The sequence below is a fragment of the Pelodiscus sinensis genome, chromosome 7, assembly GCF_049634645.1.
Source record: "Pelodiscus sinensis isolate JC-2024 chromosome 7, ASM4963464v1, whole genome shotgun sequence".
Classification (NCBI taxonomy): Eukaryota; Metazoa; Chordata; order Testudines; family Trionychidae; genus Pelodiscus; species Pelodiscus sinensis.
In genome coordinates, this window is record NC_134717.1 from 17,357,970 (window position 1) to 17,381,972 (window position 24,003).

General features: G+C 43.6%; 1 protein-coding gene across 4 annotated transcripts in view; it reads left to right on the forward strand.

Moving 5' to 3' along the window:
* RAB3GAP1 (RAB3 GTPase activating protein catalytic subunit 1) overlaps positions 1-24,003 on the forward strand; it is a 70,358-nt gene that overhangs the window by 33,365 nt on the left and 12,990 nt on the right. For 3 of the 4 annotated variants that reach the window (XM_075933287.1, XM_075933288.1, XM_075933289.1), the window contains 13 exons: positions 2,177-2,245; positions 3,182-3,255; positions 4,909-5,001; positions 7,431-7,600; positions 8,040-8,135; positions 9,401-9,573; positions 10,610-10,664; positions 11,040-11,423; positions 18,730-18,867; positions 20,326-20,553; positions 21,814-21,910; positions 21,991-22,094; positions 22,233-22,348. In XM_075933287.1, the coding sequence (XP_075789402.1) occupies positions 2,177-2,245; positions 3,182-3,255; positions 4,909-5,001; positions 7,431-7,600; positions 8,040-8,135; positions 9,401-9,573; positions 10,610-10,664; positions 11,040-11,423; positions 18,730-18,867; positions 20,326-20,553; positions 21,814-21,910; positions 21,991-22,094; positions 22,233-22,348 (1,797 nt within the window). Of the gene's footprint in view, positions 1-2,176; positions 2,246-3,181; positions 3,256-4,908; positions 5,002-7,430; positions 7,601-8,039; positions 8,136-9,400; positions 9,574-10,609; positions 10,665-11,039; positions 11,424-18,729; positions 18,868-20,325; positions 20,554-21,813; positions 21,911-21,990; positions 22,095-22,232; positions 22,349-24,003 lie in introns of those variants that run through there. The other variant, XR_012905137.1, reaches the window with a different exon arrangement.

Sequence of the window (24,003 nt, forward strand, 5' to 3'; positions counted from 1 at the left end):
CCTATGGGCCGTAGAAAGGGTTCCGCAAGTGCTGAGAGGAAGGGGTTTTTACTCCCGGTATTTTCTTATTCCCAAGGTGAAGGGTGGCCTATGTCCCATTTTAGATCTAAGGAATCTGAACACATTTATAAGGAAAGCGAAGTTCAGGATGGTGACGTTGGCATGCATCATCCTTTCGCTCCAGAAAGGAGATTGGTACGCTGCTCTCGACCTCAAATACACTTACTTCCACATTTCGGTGTTCCCCAGTTGCAGAAAGTTTCTCAGGTTTGTGGTGGGACAGGACCATTTCCAGTTTACGGTCCTCCCATTTGGCTTATGTACAGCGCCGAGGATGTTTACCGAATGTATGGCCGTAGTAGCCACATCCCTGACACAGAGTTCAAGAGTTCCCTTATCTAGACAACTGGTTGATAAGGGGCACATCTCAGGAACAGGTGCAAGACCAAATCGAAGGGCAAGGGCGTTGTTCGCGAGCCTCAGCGTTCTCATAAACGACGCCAAATCCTCGCAGGACCCCACGTTCGAGCTGCTGGCCTTGTGCTCCCTGAAGCACTTGTCTTACAAGGTAGCCTTCCTGGTAGCCATTACTTCAGCTAGGAGGGTGTCAGAACTTAGAGCACTGACTTCAGAGCTCCCTTACACAGTGTTCTTTAAAGACAAGGTGAGGATGCGTCCCTATCCAGGTTTCCTACCCAAGGTGGTCTCTCACTTCCACCTATCTCAGGACATTTACCTACCAGTCTTTTACCCCAAGCCACGCTCCACACCCAGGGAGGAGGCCTTTCACTGTCTGGATGTTAGGAGGTCTTTAGCGTTTTACATAGGACGCGAGAATTTCGTAAGTCACCACAATTGTTTATTTCAGTGGCAGAAAGGATGAAAAGACTGCCAGTCTCGGCGCAGCGTATGTCTTCATAGATTATTTCCTGCATCTGGGAATGCTATGAGGGCGCAGGCAAATCACCGCCGCACATAACAGCCCATTCCATGAGAGTTCAGGCGACATCGGCGGCGTTCCTAGCGCATGTGCCGATCTCGGAAATCTGTAGGGCAGCAACGTGCTCATCCGTGCATACGTTTGCAGAGCACTATGTGATCACGCAGCTGGCTAGAGGGAATGCTGCTGTGGGGAGGGTAGTCATAAGATCTGCAGAAGTATAGTCAGAGTCACCTTCTGACCCCACCTCCAGGGGAATGGCTAGGGATTCACCTTATCAGAATGGACATGAGCAAGCACTCGAAAAAGAAGAGGTTACTTAGCTCGTAACTGTAATTCTTCGAGATGTGTTGCTCATGTCCATTCTACATCCCACCTACCTCCCCTTGTCAGAAGGAGCAGGCAAGAAGGAACTGAGGGGGTGGAGGGGCCACAGGGGTATATATGCACTGGTATACCGGCGCCACTCCAGGGGGCTTTCTGCTGGCCCTATGGATACTGCTCAGGGAAAAAAGCTCCGGAAGCCGTGCACGTGGCGCGCATACACCTAATCAGAATTGACATGAGCAACACATCTCGAAGAACTACAGTTACGAGGTAAGTAACCTCTTCTTTCCTATTGCCCCACTCTTGAAGCTGCACACATAACGTATACATACAATTAAAAAACAAAACAAAATGAAAAACTCCCTCCCTTTTCCTATAGGGAAAGGAATTGGGGAAAGAGCTCTATAAGATGGATGTTAGTCACATTATTTATTTAATGCGCTGTTAAAAGGAATTCACATACTGGGTGATGGGCACAGTATAATAGAAATACATTTTGTGTAGTCAGTGCAAGCATGTCAACTTGTCTGCATTAAAAATATATTTTAATATTTTTGCTCTTTTGAGCACTAGAGTATGAATTTTATATCCCTCGAGCCCCCCAAAGTTTTAAAAACAAAACAAAAAAGACTTGACTTCAATTTTAACACAAAATTCAGTAATAAAACCCTGAAATCAGAATACAATACATGTAACAAAACTGTAATCATGGATTTGGTTCAAGGATTTATTGTGCTAGGTTACAAAGGGAGAGATTTTGAAGGCATAAATGGCAGTTAGCTCCCTAACTTCCAGTGAATTTCAGTGGAAGCTAGGGGAGATTAACTGTCATTTATGACTTTAAACTCTCTTCCACTGCTTCTCAATACTCAGTCTAGCATCATTTATGCTAAGTTTTTGCTGTTTCAGTGAACTCCATTTGGCAGCTACATGGCCTCATCTAACAGAAGGTATAATTGTGGACAATGATGTTTATTCGTAAGTATGTGTATTTGTAAATGTATGAATTAATAAATGTTTTTTCTTCATCTATTAACAGCCTGTTTCATTTTAATGCCACCTAGAGTTTAAAGGTCTAAGACTTTTATTTTAATTCCTTGATGAATGTATTACTCAGATAAGAGTATTTCAGAACCATTTGTTTTCTAATAATTTTTTCCTATGTGTGCATTGGCAAAAGACCATTACATGCTGATCTCTGTATACATAGTACATGTGCTCCTGTCTTGCATTAATTCTCTCTCTAGTTTCCATTTAGCTCTCTTTTATTAATTGATTTAAGGGTGCTGGTCTAGCATTCAGAGGAAGAAAGATGCCTCATTAGTGAACCTGAGAAGGCAAAGGAGTTACTTAAGCCCATAGCTGTGTTTGCAGAAGAACGGGATATCATCTCTGCTTTCTACTTCATATAGCAAGCATGGTCAGCAGTATGCACTGACCTATTTTAGAAAAGAATGCTAGCACTTTAATTGTTCATTTTGTGGTGAGTGGTTCTAAGTTTTGGAAACTTTAGGAGGAAAACATACATAGACAATTAAATGTTCTTTAAAGACATATGTTAAACGCTGAAATACATTCTGTTTAGCTTTAGATAGTGCCTATTTTTTTTGTATTTGTCTTCTCTGACTTTTTAGACCCATGTGTGAAAACAGGATCCTTGTTTATTAAGACTTCCATCTGTTGTTAATTTTTCTCACTTAATTCATGTTGTTCTCTTTGTCTTGTTCTTCACTTCAGCATTATTCTAATGTACAAAATGCAACTTATATTATGACTTCTATAACTTAGTTTGGCCAACTTCTTTGTTTTATATACTTAGCTCTTACCTTGCAATTCTGAAAACCATTTGATTATACATGGTGCAATAATATCCCCTAATGCTGTTTTTTGACAATTAGCACTTTTTTTTTAAAGTGACTTGGATCCCATTCAAGCACCACAGTGGTCTGTGAGAGTCAGAAAAGCAGATAATCCTCAGTGCTTATTAGGTAAGATATCTTTAACTTCATTTTAAACAGCGAGGAGATGAAGTTTAGGGTTGAATAGATGACCAGTCTCCTAATCCCTTGTGATTCTGCATTTTTTTTCATAATTTTTCTTAATTGTAAGCACAGAATTTCCTGATTTCTTTCATTGTCTGAATGGACTTCAAATTAAGCTGTCTTTCAAGCCCATAAGTGTAGAAAAGACAGATTTTTTTTTGATGCACAGGTCTAATAAAACTGTACTACTCAGCTTTCACTAAGTTCTGGCTAAGGTTCCCATGCTGATTTTGTTCTGTAAAGCACTGTATTGCTTAGAATCTTTATCTGAGAGATGGTTTCTTCCTATGTCCATCCTAAATATGTGATCAGGTCAGGCTCACTAGGTGACATTTACTAGATTTGTAAATCATGGAGGCATGATGTTCTTCTTAATACGGGCTCTTAACTCTGGAATTCCTTTTCCTTGTTGAGATAACATCCCCAGAAAAGCAGAGCAGGCTACAAAGGTTGAGGCACTGCATTAACTGAGTTTTGGATGTGTTCTTAGAATAACTGAAGTGTTGGAGCATAAACTGTTGTGGGCAAAGACCCACTTCAACATGCATCTGATGAAGTGGGTCTTTGCCCACGAAAGCTTATGCTCAACACTTTGGTTAGTCTATAAGGTGCCACAGGACTCCTCGCTGCTTTTGCAGATTCAGACTAACACGGCTACCCTTCTGATTCTTGGAATAGGTTGTTGTTAGCTTTTTAGTTGGAGTTGGTTCACTCTAGTTAAGCTGTAATTTAGTAGATTTGATCCACAAATGTGTAAAATAGGGATGTCAACGCATAGATGACTACATGATTAACTGATACGCCTGGCTACATGCATTTCCTCTCCCCCCCCACTGCTTCTGTATCAGAGCCAATGACCCCTTTCCCCCCCTCGCGCTGCTCCATCTGATAGAGAGGCAGCAGTGTGGAGGGTGAGGGGGACAGGAGAGAGCCGACTCTCTCGTTTTAAGAACTTTCTATGTGTGCTGGCTCCACGGACCCGACCCATCTCTTCTCCCCCCATCAGAGGCAGCAGTGCTGTGGTGGGGGTGGAGGGAGCTGCTGCGAAGCAGCCTATGTTGATGGTGGGCCTGGACTCACCACGGAAAGAGGTTGCTCCGTGGCAGTAGTCTCTGTCTGTGTGTGTGGGGGAGATGGGTGGGTCTAAGCTCCGCATGGAGAGGGGATCCTGCTGCGGAGCAGCTTCATCCGCAGGGACCTTAGATCCCTTGTGGACAGGAGCTGCTGTCATGTGGAGTGGCAGGAGGGAAACAGTCTGTGCAGGAAGTCAGTTTTTAAATTGGCTCCCCTCGTGGACTGGTTCCCACCTGCTAACCCACGCAACTGCCTCTGATACAGAGGACTATTGAATAGTTGTGTAACAGCTAAAATTTGATGTGATTACACCACTATTCAGTTACACGTTATGTAACATCCCTAATGTAAAACATGGCCTACAGATATTAATAGGTACATTTCTCAGATTAATAGTCAAAATAATTAACACTTCTCTCTCTTTCCCCAAGAGACTCCTGCAATGAGGAAAAAGGACATATGCTATGATTAATTTGTTATAGTATCTTCTCCAGCTAAATATTTAGACAATTGTATTATTTGTAGGTGACTTTCTTACTGAATTCTTCAAACTTTGTCGTCGGAAGGAATCAACTGATGAGATTCTTGGAAGATCTACATTTGAAGAAGATGGAAAAGGTAGACATCTTTATTCTTAATTTTTTAAAGTCATAACTTGGAAAAGTGATCTAATTAAAATAATACTTCTCTACTGTCCTGGTTATTCATGACATCAGCTAGATTTATTATTTTACAGCTCTAGGGGAAACCAATAGCTTTTCTTAGCAGGGAGTATTATAGGCAAATTCTAACTCTTCTTCCCACACTCAGATCTAGCTTGTCTCTTAGGGTATGTCTACACTGTAATGTAAGCTTAAGGTTAGTAGAACATGAGTTAGCGGACACTGGATTTGTTAACCTAGGGCTTGAATGTGTACACCTCAGGTTAGGAATTGTCTACACTGCATTATGCAGAGCTGAGTCCAACCACCCGTATCCCAGACTTCCTAATTTCCTCCCAAAATGCAGCCGCTCAGTTTTTCCCCAAGAAAGAAGAACCAGTGTGCACCAGATTTGACTGTCCAGAGAACAAAGAAAATCAACCCATGGGGTTGTGGGTTACTTTTAGTGAACTCATAGAGCACAAGTCTTGTGGTGCTGTGTCTATAATGTAAAGCAATAGGGTTTGAACTGTGAGTTGTGGCTTGACTTAGGTTCAGACCCTCTACCCCGGAGGTTCTGGGATGCTGGATGCAAGCCCTGGGTTAGCAGATGGAAGGGAGTTAGGCTTGAGCCTGAGCTGGAAGCCAGGGCCTTCATAGCAGTGTAGACATGCTTACAAGATTGTCTTCTCACAGCATGTCCTTTGGGAACCAGATTCCTTTCTTTTCTCTTGGTTTTGATCAGGAAGTCCTTTCCATGGTCCATCAATCAGATGTTGTACTCCCCCTTGATATTGGATAATCAGTGGATTTTCATCTACATAATTTTCCTAGGTTCTTTTTAAATTCACTTTTTCACTTCCTTTATACTCCTAAAACTAGCTCACTTACATTGTAACATCTTATTTTGAGGGTAGGACAGTTTGTCTAATTTCTTTGTAGACTTGGCCACTGTAATTTGTTCTGCATTGGGCAATAGAGGATAGCCATTAACAAGCATGGCCAATCCTGTCCTATCTTCAATCTCTAAAGCATAGGTGGGCAATAATTTTTGGCCGGGGTCCACTTCAAAAAATTTTTGAAGTGGCCCTGGGCCACCCCATGAGGGGCAGGAGCAGGATGATTCTGGGCTTCCCCATGCCCAGAGCATGATTGGTCTGGTGGTGGGGGAGCCCGTTTGCCCCCTTTCCCACTAGGCTCCCATGCCCCTGGCAGGGCAGGAAGAGGCTATGCAGGGCTTGGGGGTGGGGGAGTGCGCAAAGCCTCCTCCCACCCTACCCCTGCCTTGCCAGGAACACTTGGCACTTCAAAGTGCCACGTGCTCCTCGCAAGGTGGGAGGAGGCTTCGTGCACTCCCCAGGCCAATCAGGGAGCTGTGTGAAGCTTCCTTCTTCCTGTCTCTGCCCAACGTGAACGTATGGCAGTTTGAAGTGCGGCGCGCTCCTCACAGTTCGGGGGGGGGGGCAGGGCGCGTGGAGAAAACTTTGCATAGCTCCCCCGCCCCCTAGGGTTGCCAGATGGTTTTAACAAAAATACCAGACACATGCGACGTTACATCACAATCTACATTACATCTTACTTAAAAAATACCGGACATTTATAATTTGTCACTTATATTTTCTCAATTTGTTTCCCGAACAGAAAGCTCAAATACTGGACTGTCTGGTTCAAAACCAGACACCTGGCAACCCTACCGCCCCCAGGCCAATCAGGGCTTGGGGGCAGGGGAGTGTGATGTCTCCCCCGCCCCGCAAGCAGCACGTGGTGCTTAAAAGTGCTGTGTGCTCTTGGAAAGGCAGGAGGAAACTTCGCGTGTTCCCCCGCTACCAGGCCAATCAGGGTCTGGGGGCAGAGGGAGCTGTGAGAAGCTTCCTTTGGCCTGCTCCTACTCTGTGCGAGCATACGGCACTTTGAAGTGCTGTGTACTCCTCACGGTGCCGGGGGGAGGGAGGAGGAAACTTTGCACAATTCTCCTGCCACTGGGCTACAAAGGGCTTGGTGGCGGGGGAGCGCGTGATGTCTCCACCCACTCCGCAGGCAGCACATGGCGCTTCAAAGCAATGTGTGCTCCTGGCAGGGCAGGTGGAAGCTTTGCATGCTCCTCTGACCTCAGCCCCTAATTGGCCTGGGGGTGGCAGAGTGGCAGGGCCTCTGTGAGCCGGATCAGGTCCATGGAGGCCCTTTTGTCCACCTCTGCTCTAAAGTAAACAAGGAACTCTGGTGGCTGCTTTATAATCTCACTCTGCCTTGCAGTAGTGTTTCTAAAAACAGTTAATTTCAGATGTGGACAGGGCATCAGAATTGCAGAGCATAGGTTAACAAGTTCATTAGAATTGCAAATCCTAAATAAATTGAGATAATAGATTAGAACTCTTAATTTATTATGAATAATTTCTTATTTTATAGAGGTTGCTGATATAACCCATGCTTTGTCAAAGCTCACAGAGCCAGCACCAGTTCCAATCCATAAATTGTCTGTCACAAACATGGTTCACAGTGCAAAGAAAAAAATTCGTAAACACAGAGGTGTAGATGAATCGCCATTAAATAACGAAGTCCTCAGTACTATTATGTTGGTAAGCAAACTGCATTCCGCATGTGTGTGCATGTGTATGTTGGTGTTTTGTTTTATGTTTGTGATTTACAAAATATTAAAAATATTTTCGCTGACTGAGAGTGATTGATTATGACTGTCACTAGATTGGAAGATTCTGTCCTGTTCGTACCTAGAGTAATCAAAGGTGATACCACTAGCACTAGGGGGGAAGGTTATCTTTTCTATTGACAGACAGCTATACCTATTTGTCTGAGATTTGACAAGCCAAAGTAACACTCATCCATTTCAAGAGTATCAAAAGGCATAATATACAACCTCCACTGTTTGAATATCAATGTTCCATCTCAAGAAGTTGATCACAGCATATTAGCAACTCTATCAAGAAAAAATTAAGTTGTGTGAGGGAAAAGTGGGGAAAGTGCTAAAAACTGATATGGTATATTTCTCCCTCTTCCAAGTTCTTATTTCCTGATGCCGCTGACAAACTAACAGATGGATCTGAAGCCATGCCTAGTACTTCAAGAAACAATCCTCCTCCAGAGAGTGAAGAATATGTAAGTATAATTGAAATTAATAAGAGAAATATATAAAACCTGAGGCTACGTCTACATTGGCATGATCTTGCTCAAGAACTCTTTTGCGGAAGAGTTCTTGTGCAAAAACTCTTCCAGAAGAGAGCGTCTACACTGACATGTGCTTTTGCACAAGAAATGTGCAAGAGCATCCATTCCAGTGTAGACGCTCTCTTGCGCAAGAAAGCTCTGATGGCCATTTTAACCATAGGGCTTTCTTGCGCAAGAAATTCATGTTGCCTGTCTACACTGGCCTCTTGCGCAAAAACAGTTGCGCAAGAGGGCTTCTCCCTGAGCGGGAGCATCATAGTTCTTGTGCAAGAAGCACTGATTTCATGCATTAGAACGTCAGTGTACTTGTGCAAGAACTTGCGACCAGCGTAGACAGGCAGCAAGTTTTTGCGCAAGATCATGTCAATGTAGACACAGCCTTAGTGATTTCTTTATTACCTCAAAAAAGTTTGCCAGATGGAATATCTTTTATCTACATTAGTTTGTTTTAAATGTTCTTTAAAATAGGCAATCTTAAAAACCAGCTATATTCTTGTTTGACCAGCAGGTGTTGCTATTTGCCCTTTCTTTTCTCTTAGACTATTACTGCTCTATCTCTCTTATTGCCTTTAAAGAATGATTGGAAGAAGAGTTGTTTTTAGTGGAGGTTGTACAGCAGTGATGGGCAAGCTGGGCTAGTGAGTCCTTTGCATGAGTGGCCCTTTTTCCTCTCAGTGGGAGGCAAGATTTGTAGCCCACTGAGATGAGGAAGAGCCAATCTTGCAGCTAACTGAGATGAAGGAGGGCCAGATTGTCATAATTAAAATTCGCCTAGAATAGGGTAGTTTTGCTAACCGCATTTGTGTACCTAGAATTTGCAGGTGTCTCAGTTGAACTATAGCAGTGATTGGATGCAGACGGGGTGCATGGCTCTCACAGCCAATGTTATGTGCAATCAACACCCAACAATATGAATGGAAATCAGAGGACTCTGGCAGCCATGCGTGTGGGCAACAGTAAACCAAATGTCTTGCAGGCCACATGTAGAACCCTGCATGTTGCCTGCCACTGGTCTACAAAAACAAAAACTGTCTTCATTCCCCTTTCTCCCTTATCATTGAGGGCTAATACTTTTGCAGAGTTGAGTTTTGTTGTCATTGACACACAGAGATACCAATTTGTGTTTTAGTGAAATCAAGTTTGAAAAATAGTCATTTTCTGTTTTTTTGTTGTTGTTTTTGTTTTTTTAAATGTAGAATCTTTACAATCAATTCAAATCAGCTCCTTCAGATAGTCTGACCTACAAACTGGCCTTATGTCTTTGTATGATCAACTTCTACCATGGAGGGGTAAAAGGCGTGGCACATCTCTGGCAAGAATTTGTAGTGGAAATGCGCTGCAGATGGGAGAAAAATTATCTAATTCCAGGGTAAGATTTCCATTGGAATTTGACTGAAGATGTCCATTGTTTGTGTTAAAAGAATAACTTGGTGTGACTTTAAACTATACTCTGATTTTTCAGACTTGCAAAAATGATTTTAGATGTACGCTATTTGAATTAATACTCCTGGCTTCTCTTCCTACTCCCTCCCATGAGGGAACAAAGCACAGGGGGTAGGAAAGGAGCATCTGTTGCCTTGCCTTGATCCACAAAGCTAGAGAATTTAGGGGGTAGGGAGAGGTAGAAAGGCACATCATTTTATTATGGCAAGAGAACTTCGGGAGAATCTAAAAAGGAGTATTGGTGCCAACATTCCCTCTCGCCCTATTTCACATTAAAACCAAGGCAGCTGGGAAAGTAAAGTATAACACCCCTTCCTGTTCTCTCAGAACAAAAGCAGAAAGGGGGGCAGTTGCCCCTGGTTTCTGGGTTCATGCTCATCTCCCATTTTGGGTACTTGGTTACTTTTTTGAGCAACTGCGGTAGCCCTGCTCTGTGTCTACTGTGGCAGGAATTTGGCCTACAAACAGAGAGATGATGAGTATGTGGCTCCTACACAGTCATCCTTTTGTGTGAAATGTGACATCAGTCAGTAAAATGGGATTTAAAAAGTTTTTAGTTACCATTCTGGTATAATTTTGTCTTGTAAAATTACTATTAAAGTCTGTCTACTTCTTGTAAAAGGTGTTGGATTGTTAGCCCTGAAACTGATATCCTTTTAATCCCAGAATGGGTACATCATGGGCAGAGATAGTCCAAGTATTCCTGGACAGTCTCCCAATTTGTCTCATCCCTGACCTAGAGGAACAACCTGTACAGGTGAAAGTACTGTAGGTCATTTCCCATGCCCTGTTAAGTCTTTGGCCTGTCTACTGAAATATTGCCTAATAGGGTAGCTGCCATGTTAGTTTTTATATGTGGATGTTTGTACTCAGACCTGTACTCAGAGTACCAGCTCCCAATATGTAGTAGTGTCATAAATGCAGATGTTTTGTGGTAAATGTGTAAGTTTAACATTTTACAGGTTAGCTAATGGATCTCCAGATCTGAGATGCTGTCTACTGCATCAGAAACTTCAGGTAAATATCACAAATTAAGACTGATCTGTTTCTTAATTCTTCTTTCCTCATAGGTATAATAAACAACAATAAAATATTTAGTCAATGTAAAGTCATTATATGGTTAGCGTTAACTCTGATCTTTAGCAGTTGGTTTTTCCAATTTCAGTGTAGCTTCTGGTAGTGGTCACTTCTCTTAAAGCTGATAAAAATCTCTGCCTCTGTGCACATTCTTTCATATTAATTATACTGCTGTCTTTTAGAACAGAGTTTTCTGATACTGTTTTTAATAGGTTTCAGTATGTGGTAAAATGGCATTGCTGCCATTATGTAAGTATATTAGTGAATAGTTATTAATATATTAGAAATAATTTGTTACTGTTTTTAACTTTCTAGATGTTAAACTGTTGCATTGAAAGAAAGAAAGAAAGGGATGAGGGGAAAAAAGCATATACTGTTGATCGTTCACCTAGTGGTTCTTATGGTGATACTGGGAAAGCAGTAGACCATTCAGGTGGAGATTATCAAAAGGAGACTGAAAAGGAAAGAGGAGAGGTTGGAAAATCTTGGGAATCATGGAGTGACAGTGAAGAAGAATTTTATGAATGCCTCAGTGACACAGAAGAACTGAAAGGAAATGGACAAGAAAATGGAAAGAAAGGAGGAACAAAAGAAGGAAGTAAAGAATCTGCAACCTTAAAACCAGAAGGTCGCTTACATCCACATGGAAAGCTGACTTTGCTGCATCCCGGAGAACCTCTCTACATTCCAATAACACAGGTTAGAATGTAGTAGCTTAGCAATATTTATAGGTTAATTTTTAGCAAGTTGCTTTTATAACCAATTATTGGTGGGTATGGTAGCATTTCCCACTATGGGTATGTCTAGACGACAGGTTTTTTGGAAAAAGGTAGCCTTTTTTCAAAAAACTTCACTTGCATCTAGACTGCAGCTGTGTTCTTTTGAAAGTTAATCAAAAACACGGCAGTTTTTTTTTGATCGTGGTAAACCTCAATTTGAGGAATAGCGCCTTTTTTCAAAAGCATACATTTGAATGCAAACTGTGCTTTTTCGAAAGAGCGTCTGGATTCTCTTTCGAAAAAGCGGCTTGCTTTTTCGAAAAATCTGCTTGTAGTCTAGCCACTCTTTCGAAAGAGGCTTGCAGTCTAGATGTAGCCTATATGACCCCGTTTTCAGCTGCTTCAAACTTTTAACTGTTAGGGCTAAAATTTTACACGCTGGGTTTCTGCTCCATGTTGAATGTGTTGGAAAACTTAAGCCAAGAAAATCCAGCTGTTTCCAAGGATAAAGGTAAAAAAAACCCACATTATTTTGGCCATGTTAAAAAATTCTGGCAACATTTCTCTTTGAACAGTTCTAGCACCATCACGCTTCAGAGTAGAGACTTGAAATTTGGCCTGGAATAGACTTGATGTCAAGAATGTGCCTCTTAGGATGCTTCTAGACTACAGGGTTTTTTTTTTTTTTTTAAAAAGTGGCCTTTTTTCGAAAAAACTTTCCCTGCATCTAGACTGCTGCTGCGTTCTTTCGAAAGTAAATCAAAAGAACATGGAAGCTTTTTCGACCGCAAAAAACCTCATTTTACGAGGAAGAATGCCTTTTTTCGAGAGTGCTCTTTCGAAAAAGGTGCTATGTAATGCAAACTGCTTTTTCGAAAGAGAGCATCCAGACTGCATTGCTTTTTCGAAAGAACTGGTTGTGGTCTAGACGCTCTTTCGAAAGAGGCTTGCAGTCTAGATGTAGCTTTACTGTCCCAAAGACAATCTGACCAAGTTTGGCCAATTTACAAGCCTTTGAAAGAATCACAATTTGCATGTGCTCAGTTAAAGACATACTAGATTTTAACAACTAAATTCCCTAAAAACTATTCACACTGAGTATGCTTCAGCTTGGAATTGCAGTTGTAGCTCAGAACTGTGGAATGTACTATCTCCAGGTCCAAATACCTGAACTTTGAGGAAGCTTGTCTTCCTTGTGCTTTCAATGTTATTCTGCCCAAAGCACTATGGAGGAAGAAGCTGACTGACCTCAGTGCAGAAGGCAGAAGAGGCAGACCTCTGGGAGAAGTAGATAGAGTGAAGTTTGGCAGGGGTAAGGAGAGGGGTGACTGGGACTAAAATGGGATAGAGGTGAGATTAGGATTGGCTGGGCAAGGAGACTGGGAGCCAGTAGGTGGGTGAAGAGACTAAGATCAGATGGGGGATGATGGTGATGGTGGTGGACTGGAATTGAAAATCATTGAGGAAGAAAGAAGAGAAAGATTTGGCAAATCTTGTGTTGGTTTCAGAGGTGATGAGAAGCCCAGGGAGGGAAACTGGGAATAGCCTATGTGGATGGGGAATGTTGATGGTGGTGGCAACTGGACACCTGGGAGGGTAGTGGCAGAGGTCTGGGACTTTGGAGGACTGAAACTAAGACTGTTTGGCAAGGGGACTGGGATGAGAAACCTGGGGAATGGAGACTGGGATGGGGTCATTGTTGGTTGGGGAAGGGTGTAATGAGCAGAAGAATCTCCATAGTAGCTAAATTTATGAAAGGTTTGGGGAAGCTCTTCCCACAGAAAAAGGGATAACCTGCTTGGGGCAACCCCATTTGAAGCAATGGCGATGAATTTATGTTCCCTAATGAATTTATCAACGAAATGTTTTCCTTTACCTCGAGTAGGAGAGTTCAAGAGATTGGTGTGTTAAAGGCAAACTCTCACTTTCACAACATTCCACAAGAATAACACATTCTTATGGCTGCAGCTGAGGTTTCTTCCTGTTGTAACTTCTGAATTGCATGTGATTCAGGCCATATGTGTGCCAGTTTTCTTTCCAAAACTGTGTACTCCAACCAAGAGACTGTTCTTCATACTCTAGATGCCAGGACAGCGTTATCCTTTCATCTGTGTAGAATTAAACCATTTTGTAAATCCAACAGGCTATTTCTTCAGATTGCAGAGAGATCAAAGGGTTCTCACATTTTTAAAGACACTTTCTAAATGGATTTTCAAGTGTATTCTAACTAGCATCCAGGATGTTGATATTCCATTACCACTAGTGTTTCAGAACACTTGACTAGATCAAAGTCTATAGCTATTACTCCTTAAAAATATTCCCATTCCCCAAATCTGTTGAGCTCATGCTGCAGATGGCAGTCTCTTCAGTTATTGACACCTTTCTCCTATCGGATTATACTCACGGTGACTCCCAAGCAGTAGTGTACCCATAGAGTGCTCCTGGAGGAATTCTACACCACCATGCAATGCAGAATTTGTGCAGAATTAATGTTCTGTGCAGAATTTCCTTTTTCACTTGCAGAAATGGGCTGCAGAGTTGCAGGGGGCCACTAGACCTGGCAGCTCCCAGCTCCCCAGCTTGCAAATAAAAGGCACTGCTGGAGGAAGGGCAGGGAGAGAAACAGGAAGGTTCCCAGCATCTGAAGCTCCTGGCATGCCCTGAAGGGAGGACAGCATCAGGCTGCTTCTCCCTATGGCTTTGTTGAGCCTGTAATTGGGTGGTATGGATGTCTGGGCTTGGGGGAAGGAGGTGTCCCGCAGCTGAGCTCTGAGGGGTAGAAGGTATAAGTGTTTGGAGTGGGGGGTGTACTCCACGGCTGGGCTGTGGGAAGAAGGGTTTGGGTGTCTGGCTCCCCAACTGGGCTTGGGATGGGGAAGGGGCAGAGAAACAGGAACATGGTCGCCATAATGGTTTAAAGAAACCTATACTCCTAGGGCAATGATTCTCAAAGTGGACCATTAATGGTCCACGGCTGCCACCCGAGCGGTCTGAGGCTCAAGTTAATCCCCCCTTCTTCCTCCTGTAGCAGGGAGCTCGCACTGGCACTGTAGCCTCGTGTCCACTAAACAGCCATGAAGAAAGCCCCGACCCCGCCAGACTGGCTGAAAAGGGGGAGCAGCACAAGTGGCTCCATGCTGTGTTTCTCTCCTCCCACCCGCCCAGGTCAGCTCCGGTCCACCGGGAAGGAGGAGTAGTGAGGGAATGTGAAGGGCGTTCCCTGCTGGGGAGGAGGAGCAGGGAGGGAGTGTGAAGGGCTTTCCCCATTGGAGAGGTGGGGAGGGAGTGTGAAGGGCTTTCCCTGTGAGAGAACGTGTCTGAAGAAAGCTCTGACCCCAAGACTCCAGAACTGCAGCATAATGAAGGGCTTTCCCCACATGGGAAGTGGGGGGAGGGGAGTAGCCCTGCCAGAGGGAGTGTGAAGGGCTTTTCCTGTGGAGCAGGGAAGTGTGAAGAAATCCCTGACCCCCGTTAGACCAGCTCAAAAGAGAGAGCAGCACAAGCAGCTCCATGCGGCATTTCTCATCTCCCTCCTGCCCACCTCTTGGGGGGGATGGGCAGCGCAATGAAGTTTTTCTTTCCAAAAAAGGGGTCTTTCCAGCTGCCAAGCAACGTGATAGAATTGGGCATGTTGGAAATAACAAAAGGTCTCACCAAAAATGCCATGGAACCTTGACTCTCCTTTGCTGTTCCCTTTCCACAGCTGTTCTCGCACGTGGGCTAAAGGGGGGGAAGGGTCACACATAGGCAATTTCAAATGTGGATGCCCAAGAATTCATGAACCAGATTTTCAAGTGGCAGGTGCGCACACACATGCATGCACACGTGTACAACATTGTATTTTGTGTTCCCGCAGGCAAGCCAAGAAAACAATCCCACAAGACCAATCACAACTCAGCTCATTGAATACTTACCAAGCACTGTTGGCAATCTGGCCATAGAGTTTAAAATAAATTAGGAATAAAATTAATCGAATACTTTTGGGGGAGGAGGAGAGCTTTTCCAGCCACTTGCGGGGGGAGAAGCCCTGACACCCCCTGGACGGGCTCTAAGAAGGGAGGGAGAACAAACGGCTCTATGCTGCCATTTCTCACTTCCCTTCTGCCCAGCTCGCTGGGGAAATGCCACCATAATGACAAGCTTTCCTTGCTGCTTTCATTGGCTGCAGTTGCTGCCAATGGGAGCAGTGGGAGACCATGCTTGGGACCCACGAGGGCTCAGAGTCAGGTAAACAGCTCCCCCCATGCTCAGACCCTGCACCCCAATCCACCTCACTCCTCCCCTCCACCAGGGCTGGGCAAAATATAATCTGAGGCCTGGATGGGACTGAGAGTCTCAACTGGCTCCCTGCCTGCCCACCTCCACACACACTCAGTGAAGCCACCTGTGGGGCCACCTGTGTTTCTGAACCCTGAGAACCTGGAGGGAGGAGGAGAAGAGGCTTCTCATGCTGCTCCAGCCCCCAGTAGCTTCCATTGGCCATTTCAAGCCAATAGCAGCTGTCTGTTTGCAGGACAGGCAGCATGTGAATTGCCCTTCATTCCTCATCCCCCTGGGCTCTCAGCATTCAGTTCAGAGAAGTAAACATGGCTCCTGCAACTGATCTGAACATGTACAGGGGCTGGAAGACAGTGACCCTGGCTAAGGAACCTGCTGGGCTGCTGGTTAGGAGCCAGGTAAGGTCTAACCAGAGTAAGTCTGTGGCATCCCATCCCAGCCCATCCCTCCCTCAACCCCATGTAACCCAAGTCCTCTGCACCCCAAACACATACTCCTATCGTGCTCCAGTATCCACCATTGCTCCTGCACCCTCCCTCCAGGCCACATACTGCACCTCCCTTGCTCTTGCTCCCTCCACCCTGGCCAAACACCCTCTTCCCAGCCTGCTTCTGCACCCCACCTCCCACCCAGACCTCGCATCCTGCACCCCATCCCTATCCCACTAGCTGGCAGTCCTGTTCCACACACTGAACCCTTCATTTTTGTCTCCATCCCAGAGTTAAAGGGGCGTACCACATCCACTAACTCTGGAACCCCAGAAAAGTAAATCTGATCTATGGGAAACCCTGACCCTCAATCCTCCCTCTCCTTTCCCCTCATACCATGAGACAGGAGCATCAGAGGAGTGAGGTGTCTCAGTTGATGGACACATCAGTAAGGGCTGGGAGTTTTGGAGGAGTTTTTTGCTTCTCACTTGTGTGGTCCCCAGCTGATTTCTCTGTGGGCCAGTGACCCAAAAAAGTTTCCCCGCCCCTGCCATAAATAAAGAAAACATTAAAACCTTTTGTGTTGAACATCAATATTTTACTTTATTTAAAATGAAGTTTGATTAACATGGGAATGTGAAAACACTTAATCTGTTTAATAATTTAAATTAAATCATTCTCCTTTGCTGCAGTACAAGCAAAATGCCTAGGGTATAATTATGTAATTAGTGGCGAGTTTCCATCAGCAACTGGTGATCCGTGGAGAGGTTTCTTTGAGCCAGGTTGTCCATGGATCAAAAAGTTTTAGAACCACTGTCCTTGGGGGAATTTTTTTTTTGTTTCTCTTGTTGTAGACATAGTTGCTGACATATTTTCAAATAAATTACCAAAATAATTGAAATTGGTATTGTTTTGATAATATACAGAATTTTGTGGAATTTTAAAATATTTTGTGTGGATTTTTTTTTTTTTTTTTTTTTTTTTTGGCACAAAACACTGGTCGAAGAGATGATTCACTTTGTGCAGTAGCAGTGGCTTTTTGAGATGTGTCTCCCTATGAGTCATTCACTGCCTGCCCTCTTTCCCCTCTGCTTTGGAGTTTCCCATGAGACACCACAGTGGAAAAAAAAACTGACGGGCAGGTTCACCCACACAGCCTGATAGGGCCTTTATGTGCGGTACGAAGATACTAATGGCACTTGTGCAGGCCAAATGGACACTGCTAATGAAAATCTCTGATCAAATGGCATACACACTGAGGGTACGTCTACACTGCAACGCTATTTCGGGATACCCTAACCCACATCTTCACAGCAAGCCCATTATTTTGTGCTTGCTATTCCAATGTCACTGTAAACCTCCTTCTACGAGGAGTAAGGGATGTTTCAGAATAGTGCTTTATTTTGGAATTTGGTGCTGTGTAGACCATGACAAAATAAGCTATTTTGAAATGTCATCAAAATAAGTTATGCAATATGCAATTTAAACTATGCAAATCTTACTTCGACGTCTGGTGCAGTGTAGACACACTCTAAAAGTGGAATACTTATATTAGGATTAGGGATGTAAGCGATTAGTTGACTATTTGATAAGCATAAATTTATCGGATAGTTGAATAGTGACTCAACTAGTCACTCCTCTCCCCACCTTCCCTCCTCCCCTGCGGCAGGACAGCAAGAGCTAGTGCTAGGGGGGCCGGCTTAAAAGCTGGTTCCTCCCAGAACTGTCTCTGCTGGGGGCAGGAGAGGCAGAGGCACAATGTGGAAGCTGCGTGTGCTGGTTCCCACTGTGGTGCTTCAGCTTTTGAAATGTGGTAGCAGCCCTGTGGGCTCTTTCAAAGGCTGAAGCACTACATTGGGAACACGGGACAAGCGGGGATTGCTGGAGTCCCCTCTCACGCCATGCCCTGTGCAGCGTCCCTTCCCCCTGCTGCTTCTATGAGAGGCAGCAAGGCGGGGAAAGGAACTGGTGCTGGGGGAACCCCTCCCCCAGCACAGTCTCCAGGGTGCCACCTGTTCCCTGGCCTCTCCCCCTGCTGCCTTAGGGATGTTAAAGATGCGTGTTCTTGGGGGGGGGGAGGCGTCCCTGTAAATGTGTAACCACTGTATCAGATTCAGAAGCACAGGGTGGCTGCGGCTCCCCATGAGCAAGTGCTTGCAGAGAGCCTGCTTAAAAGCTGATTCCTTGAAAGCACCAGCTCCTGCCACCCCTCCACTGTCCCCGCACTGATACCTCTGTATCAAAGTGGTTACAAGCGGGGGCTCATCCAGGATTTCAACTGGGATGTCTCTGAAAATTGGAACGTGTTTCCTCAGCTGGGGGAAGTATGTAACCCACACACTTTTGGGGTGTGGTTCACTGTCACATGTAGTGGCACTTAGGCTACTTACAAAGAGAGAATGAGTTTGCTCAGTGTTAGCTGAGAGCTTACTAGTTATTAGCTCAAGCTGTAGAGGGTCATGCCCTAAGCTCCAGAGGTCCCAGGTTCAGTTTTGCCTGTTGGCATTATGCAGTTGTAGCATTGCAATTGTAGATGTATCCAAAGTCCTTTTGTGAATCTCTAGTCCTTCATCTTTACAGGAGCCAGCACCTATGACAGAAGATCTGCTAGAAGAACAGTCTGAAGTGTTGGCTAAACTGGGAACATCGGCAGAAGGCGCTCACCTTCGGGCACGTATGCAGAGTGCTTGCTTACTCTCAGATATGGAGTCATTTAAGGTATATGCTCTGGAACTATTTTGACATGAGCAAGCTGGGAAAATAGGGCAAGATGACTAATTTGAAGGATATCCTGATAGCTGTTTTTCTTCCCTTGCTGTTTTAGGAAAAGAATAGCAGGATAAGTTTAAAAATACAGTTTATAATTCTTCTAAAGCTTAAAAATTAAGATCTGTTAATTTCCCCCTGGTAAAATTAGGTCAGTGTATCAAACTATTTGGAGATGCAGCACTTCATAGTAATTTTTGTAGTTCGTTATTTGAAAACATAAAGTAGTGATGTAAAATATAACTTTTGATTTGGCAAGGAAAACCCTGCCTTCTTCAGTTCTAGCATTCTGGTGACAATGTAGAAACAGAAATCAATTGTGCTATTAAATGAGGCTTTATAAGGTAGTGGGAGAGTTTGACTTGTAAAATAAAAGTTAATAGGCTGCTCTCATTTAATAAGCTGTTGGGCAAGTGTTGTTTGCTACCTGCTTTAGTAACCAAACCAAAGCTTAGTTTAGAAAGTGTTTTAATGTAGTCTCTGTCTTTTTCAGGCACTGAGTGATGACAGCATGATTTTTTTTCCTATCTCCAGTGTAATAGGTCTGTTTTTCTTCCCAAATCACAAGAATTTGTAAATCTCATTTTCTAATGCAGAAGGGATTCACATGCAACAAGACAAAGACTTAATTTTGAACTTGCTTGAAAAAGATGGTAAACCTGTATTAGGGATGTGAAGTACTAGTCAACCATCTGATAAGCATTTGTTTATTGGATAGTTGATAGGATAGTCGACTAGTTGCTTCCCCCTCTTCCCCCACTTGCTGCCTCTATCAGCAAGGGGGGAGGGAGAAGAGGGGGTACTTCAACATGGCAGTGCTGCTTGAAGCCTGGGGCCAGACCTCGGGCTCCACACAGCGCTGCCGCTTTGAAACACCAAGTGCAGCCTGGGCCAGCTGGGGCGTTCCCAGGCTGCATGTGGCATTTCAAAGTGGCAGTGCCGTGTGGAGCCCGGGATCAGCAGGGGAGATCCTAGCTGACCCTGGGCTCCACATGGCGCTTTTGTCTTTGAAGTATAGCAACAGCCCTATGGCTAGTGCTGCACTTCGAAGGTGGAGGCGCCCCATTGACTAATTGAATAGTTGATGCAAAATGCATTGACTTGATTAGTCATTTAGTTGATACTTAACATCCTTAACCTGTACTGATTTGTATGAGTAAAAGGATGCGCATTTTTCATTGTGATTGATTTTTTTCCCTGTTGTTGTGTACCATTTAATAAAGTGAATGTTCAGTGCTTTTCTAGTCTCCTTTTTTTTTTCTAGCATTCACACAATGAGCTAGTGATTTGTTACTAGAACTTGGGAATTCTTGGCTCATAGTGCTTGGCTCAGGCCACTAAACCACATTGTCTTGCTTACTAGATTGTATATAAACAAATATTTTGTCTTATTCTATTCTTCCATTTTAGGCAGCTAACCCTGGTTGTTGTCTGGAGGATTTTGTAAGGTGGTACTCTCCTAGAGATTATATTGAAGAGGAAGTGGTTGATGAAAAGGGAAATAGAGTACTTAAGGGTGAACTGAGTGCCCGAATGAAGATTCCTAGTAACATGTGGGTAGAGGCGTGGGAAACGGCAAAACCAGTTCCAGCCCGGAGGCAAAGGCGACTGTTTGATGACACCAGAGAGGCTGAGAAGGTAAATGTGGTATGGTAGTCTGTTCTGTCTATCCTGAAAGATTTCATCAGTAATTTGTAATTGCACTACATTTTAAGTTTATTCTCCTTAAACAGTGCTACTTAAATGCCATAGCATTACTCAAAATGCTAATTTGAATGTTGCAGACTACTTTTTTGCTATGGTATAACTGTTCTTAGAATGACTTTTTGAAATTTAAATAAATAATGCATTTGCTATTTGAAAACATGCCCAGCAATAACTTGGTAAGTTGTATTACTTTTGGACTTACTTGCATTTCTAATAAATGAAACAAAGACTGTGATTAGTTCAGTGCTTTAGTTTCTTGAAACTTTTATTATTTGTATTTTCTTTCTTTACTTAATTTCCTTAGAATCACAAATTATAGATGAGAAAAATTTAAGTCCCATCTGTTGTTCCTTCTAATATGTTATGCCCACCAATATGGAGGTGATGTATTACATAACAGAAGTCATTCCACAAACAGACAGTGTGTGATGGGGATGGAGCCAAGGACTGGGGCAGGGGGTTAGAGTGCAGGAGGGTGAGTGCTCCCACTGAAAATATAGACTCTGGGCTGGGGCTGGTGATGAGGGATTCAGGGTGCAGGAAGGGGATCAGTTTGGGGCTAGGGCCCTGGCTAGGGATGGCGGGGAGAGGCGGGTTTCTGCTGCCGATTAAGGGTTTAGGTTGCTGTGGAAGGAGAGGACTACTCCCAGCTCCGTCTCCTCACAGCAGCTTGGGGCCTTGTGAGAGGTGCCTCTCCATGGTCACGGCAGCTCCAGCGGACATGGCTTGGGGAGAGAAGCCTGTCTCCCAGCCAGAGCAAGGTCGAGAGTAGGCTGGATGGGGCCAAAGAAGGGATGCCTCTCCTATGGCCACAGGAGCTCTGGGACAGCATCGAGTTGGGACTGGTGCCTCTGCAGTTCTGTGTTGTTCCCTGGCTGTGGCATCTCCAGTACTAGGTCTGGTGAGAGAGGTGCCTCTCTCCTGGCCATGGAAGCTTTGGGGACTGGAGAGAGGAATTTCTCTCTGTTGCAAATCTGAGTCCCTGCGTGGCTTAATAGGCAGTGTGTGAGGCTTAATAACATCATAGCATACTTTGGTGATTCATGTATCTATCTTATTAATGTTGCAATGGGTGGAGTGCAGCTTAATGTTCCATTTTTCTAATTTAACCACTAGTGCTCAATCACCATTAATCTTATTTTTGCAAAATGAATTTTGTCATTAAGGTATTCATTTTTTGATATACCATAGGTGCTTCACTATCTTGCAGTTCAGAAACCAGCTGACCTTGCAAGGCATCTTTTGCCTTGTATTATCCATGCAGCTGTACTAAAGGTAAAGGAAGAAGGTAAATAACATATAATAAAGTAATACAAATGATTTTTAAGAGCAGTGATGATACTATGACTAAAGTTGTGTTCTTTTTAGAAATGCTGGAAGATATCTCTTCAGTTAAGAAGATTATTAAGCAGATAATATCTCATTCCAGTAAAGTTTTAAGATTTCCAAACCCAGAGGACAAAAAATTGGAAGTAAGCGTCTCAAGTTAGCCAGGAAGAGAAACTTTGCAGATCTTAGTACTGAACATAGAGTGGGTTTACAATGCTGATGGTTTTTTTTTCCTTTCTCTCCTTTTCCCTTCATTCAAAATAAAAATCACCCTTATGCAGGAGATCATTGCTCAGATTATGAGTGCGGAAGCTACCATTGCCAGGGCAAGGTCACTGAAAGCAAAATTTGGGATAGAGAAATGTGAGCAGGAAGCGGAAAAAGAAGATCTGGAAAGGTGATTGATACTTTATTAAATAGTTTACTCACTTTGGTGCTTCTCCCAGTATTTTTCTAGGTTCCACATCTTAGAGAAGTGATGGTGAGGAATAATAATATGCAGATCCCCAACAAACTGCATGCAGTATATCACCACACATGAAAGAAACTTCAAAGAATAATGACCTTTATAACTCTTTTTTTGGCTGGAAAAATTTCTGGGGAGTTCCTGTCGTACACATTTGGGATGGCCAATGTAATCTATCTATCTCTTGAAAAATATTATGTGATGTGGACTTAAGTCAATTTTATTAAAATGTTTTATATAAATGTGATGAGTATTTAGTGCTCAGTCTATAGCTTATCTTGTGTGTGTGAAAGATCACAAATTGAACTATGCTGTTTGAGAACTACTGATGGGAAATTTTATATAAGAGCCAGGTCTTCTTCTTTATTTCTGTCCTCTGTATTATGTAGAATTTAATATCCAAAAGAACTGTTTTTCCAGTTACTCTGCTTATTAATATGAAGTGCCGTATTGATGCACTATAGTCATAGCCAGTTAAGCAGATTTTTTTTTCTGTTGACCACCATACAGTGGTGGTGAACTATTTATTCCTTAGTTTGGCTTAAGATGTTAATATTAAATTTAAATACTGTATTGGAATAGGTTAATTCTTAGAGCTAAGGTGGTTGCTGTGCAAGGATTAGGTGGTTTCTTCACTGTTGGTGTTGAGACTCTTCGGATGAGCTATTCTTCATTAACTCCACATCTCTCTACTAGAAATTCCAATTTCCATCCGGTGGTCTTAATGTGCTCACTTCTACCAACTCTGGATTCTTGATTCTTCCTGAAATTGGGAGCCAGCTGGGGGAGGATTGGATACATTTGCCAGTGGTGGCTAAGAGCCAATAAACTCTTACAATATAAATCAGTTAAAAAGTCAGCACACAGGATATGAGTAAGCACAAGAGAGGATGCCTTTTCTAGGTCTGGGAGAGGGATTAAGAATGGAAGTAAGAACTGCAGTCCCTCTTGGGGAAAGTAGTGAAAGACTGGGAGGGACAGATGTGTATACCACATATGAGGGATCTAAGAATTAAGATTAGTAATGCAATGTTACGTATAATACTGGAAAAATAGTAAGCTTCTAAAATGTACATAAAGATGTAATTCTGAATGTATGTCTTCCTAATATATCCCTAAGGGAATTCTGTGTCTCAAAATTCTGCATATTTTGTCAAAATAAGACAATACAGGCAGTCCCTGGGTTACGTACAAGATAGGGACTGTAGGTTTGTTCTTAAGTTGAATCTGTATGTAAGTCGGAACTGGCGTCCAGGTTCAGCCGCTGCTGAAACTGACCAGCGGCTGACTACATGAAGCCCAAGGCAGAGTTGCTCTGCCCCGGGCTTCCTGGAATCAGCCTCTGATCGGTTTCAACAGGCTGAATCTGGATGCCAGTTCCGACTTACATACAGATTCAACTTAAGAACCCCAGGCGTCCCCAAGTCAGCTGCTGCTGAAACTGATCAGCGGCTGATTCCAGGAAGCCTGGGGCAGAGCAACTCTGTCTCGGGCTTCCTGTACTCAGCGTTGGTCAGTTTCAGCAGCAGCTGACTTGGGGACGCTTGGGGCAGAGCAGCTGGGGTGCTGCTGGGTTGCTCCAGTAG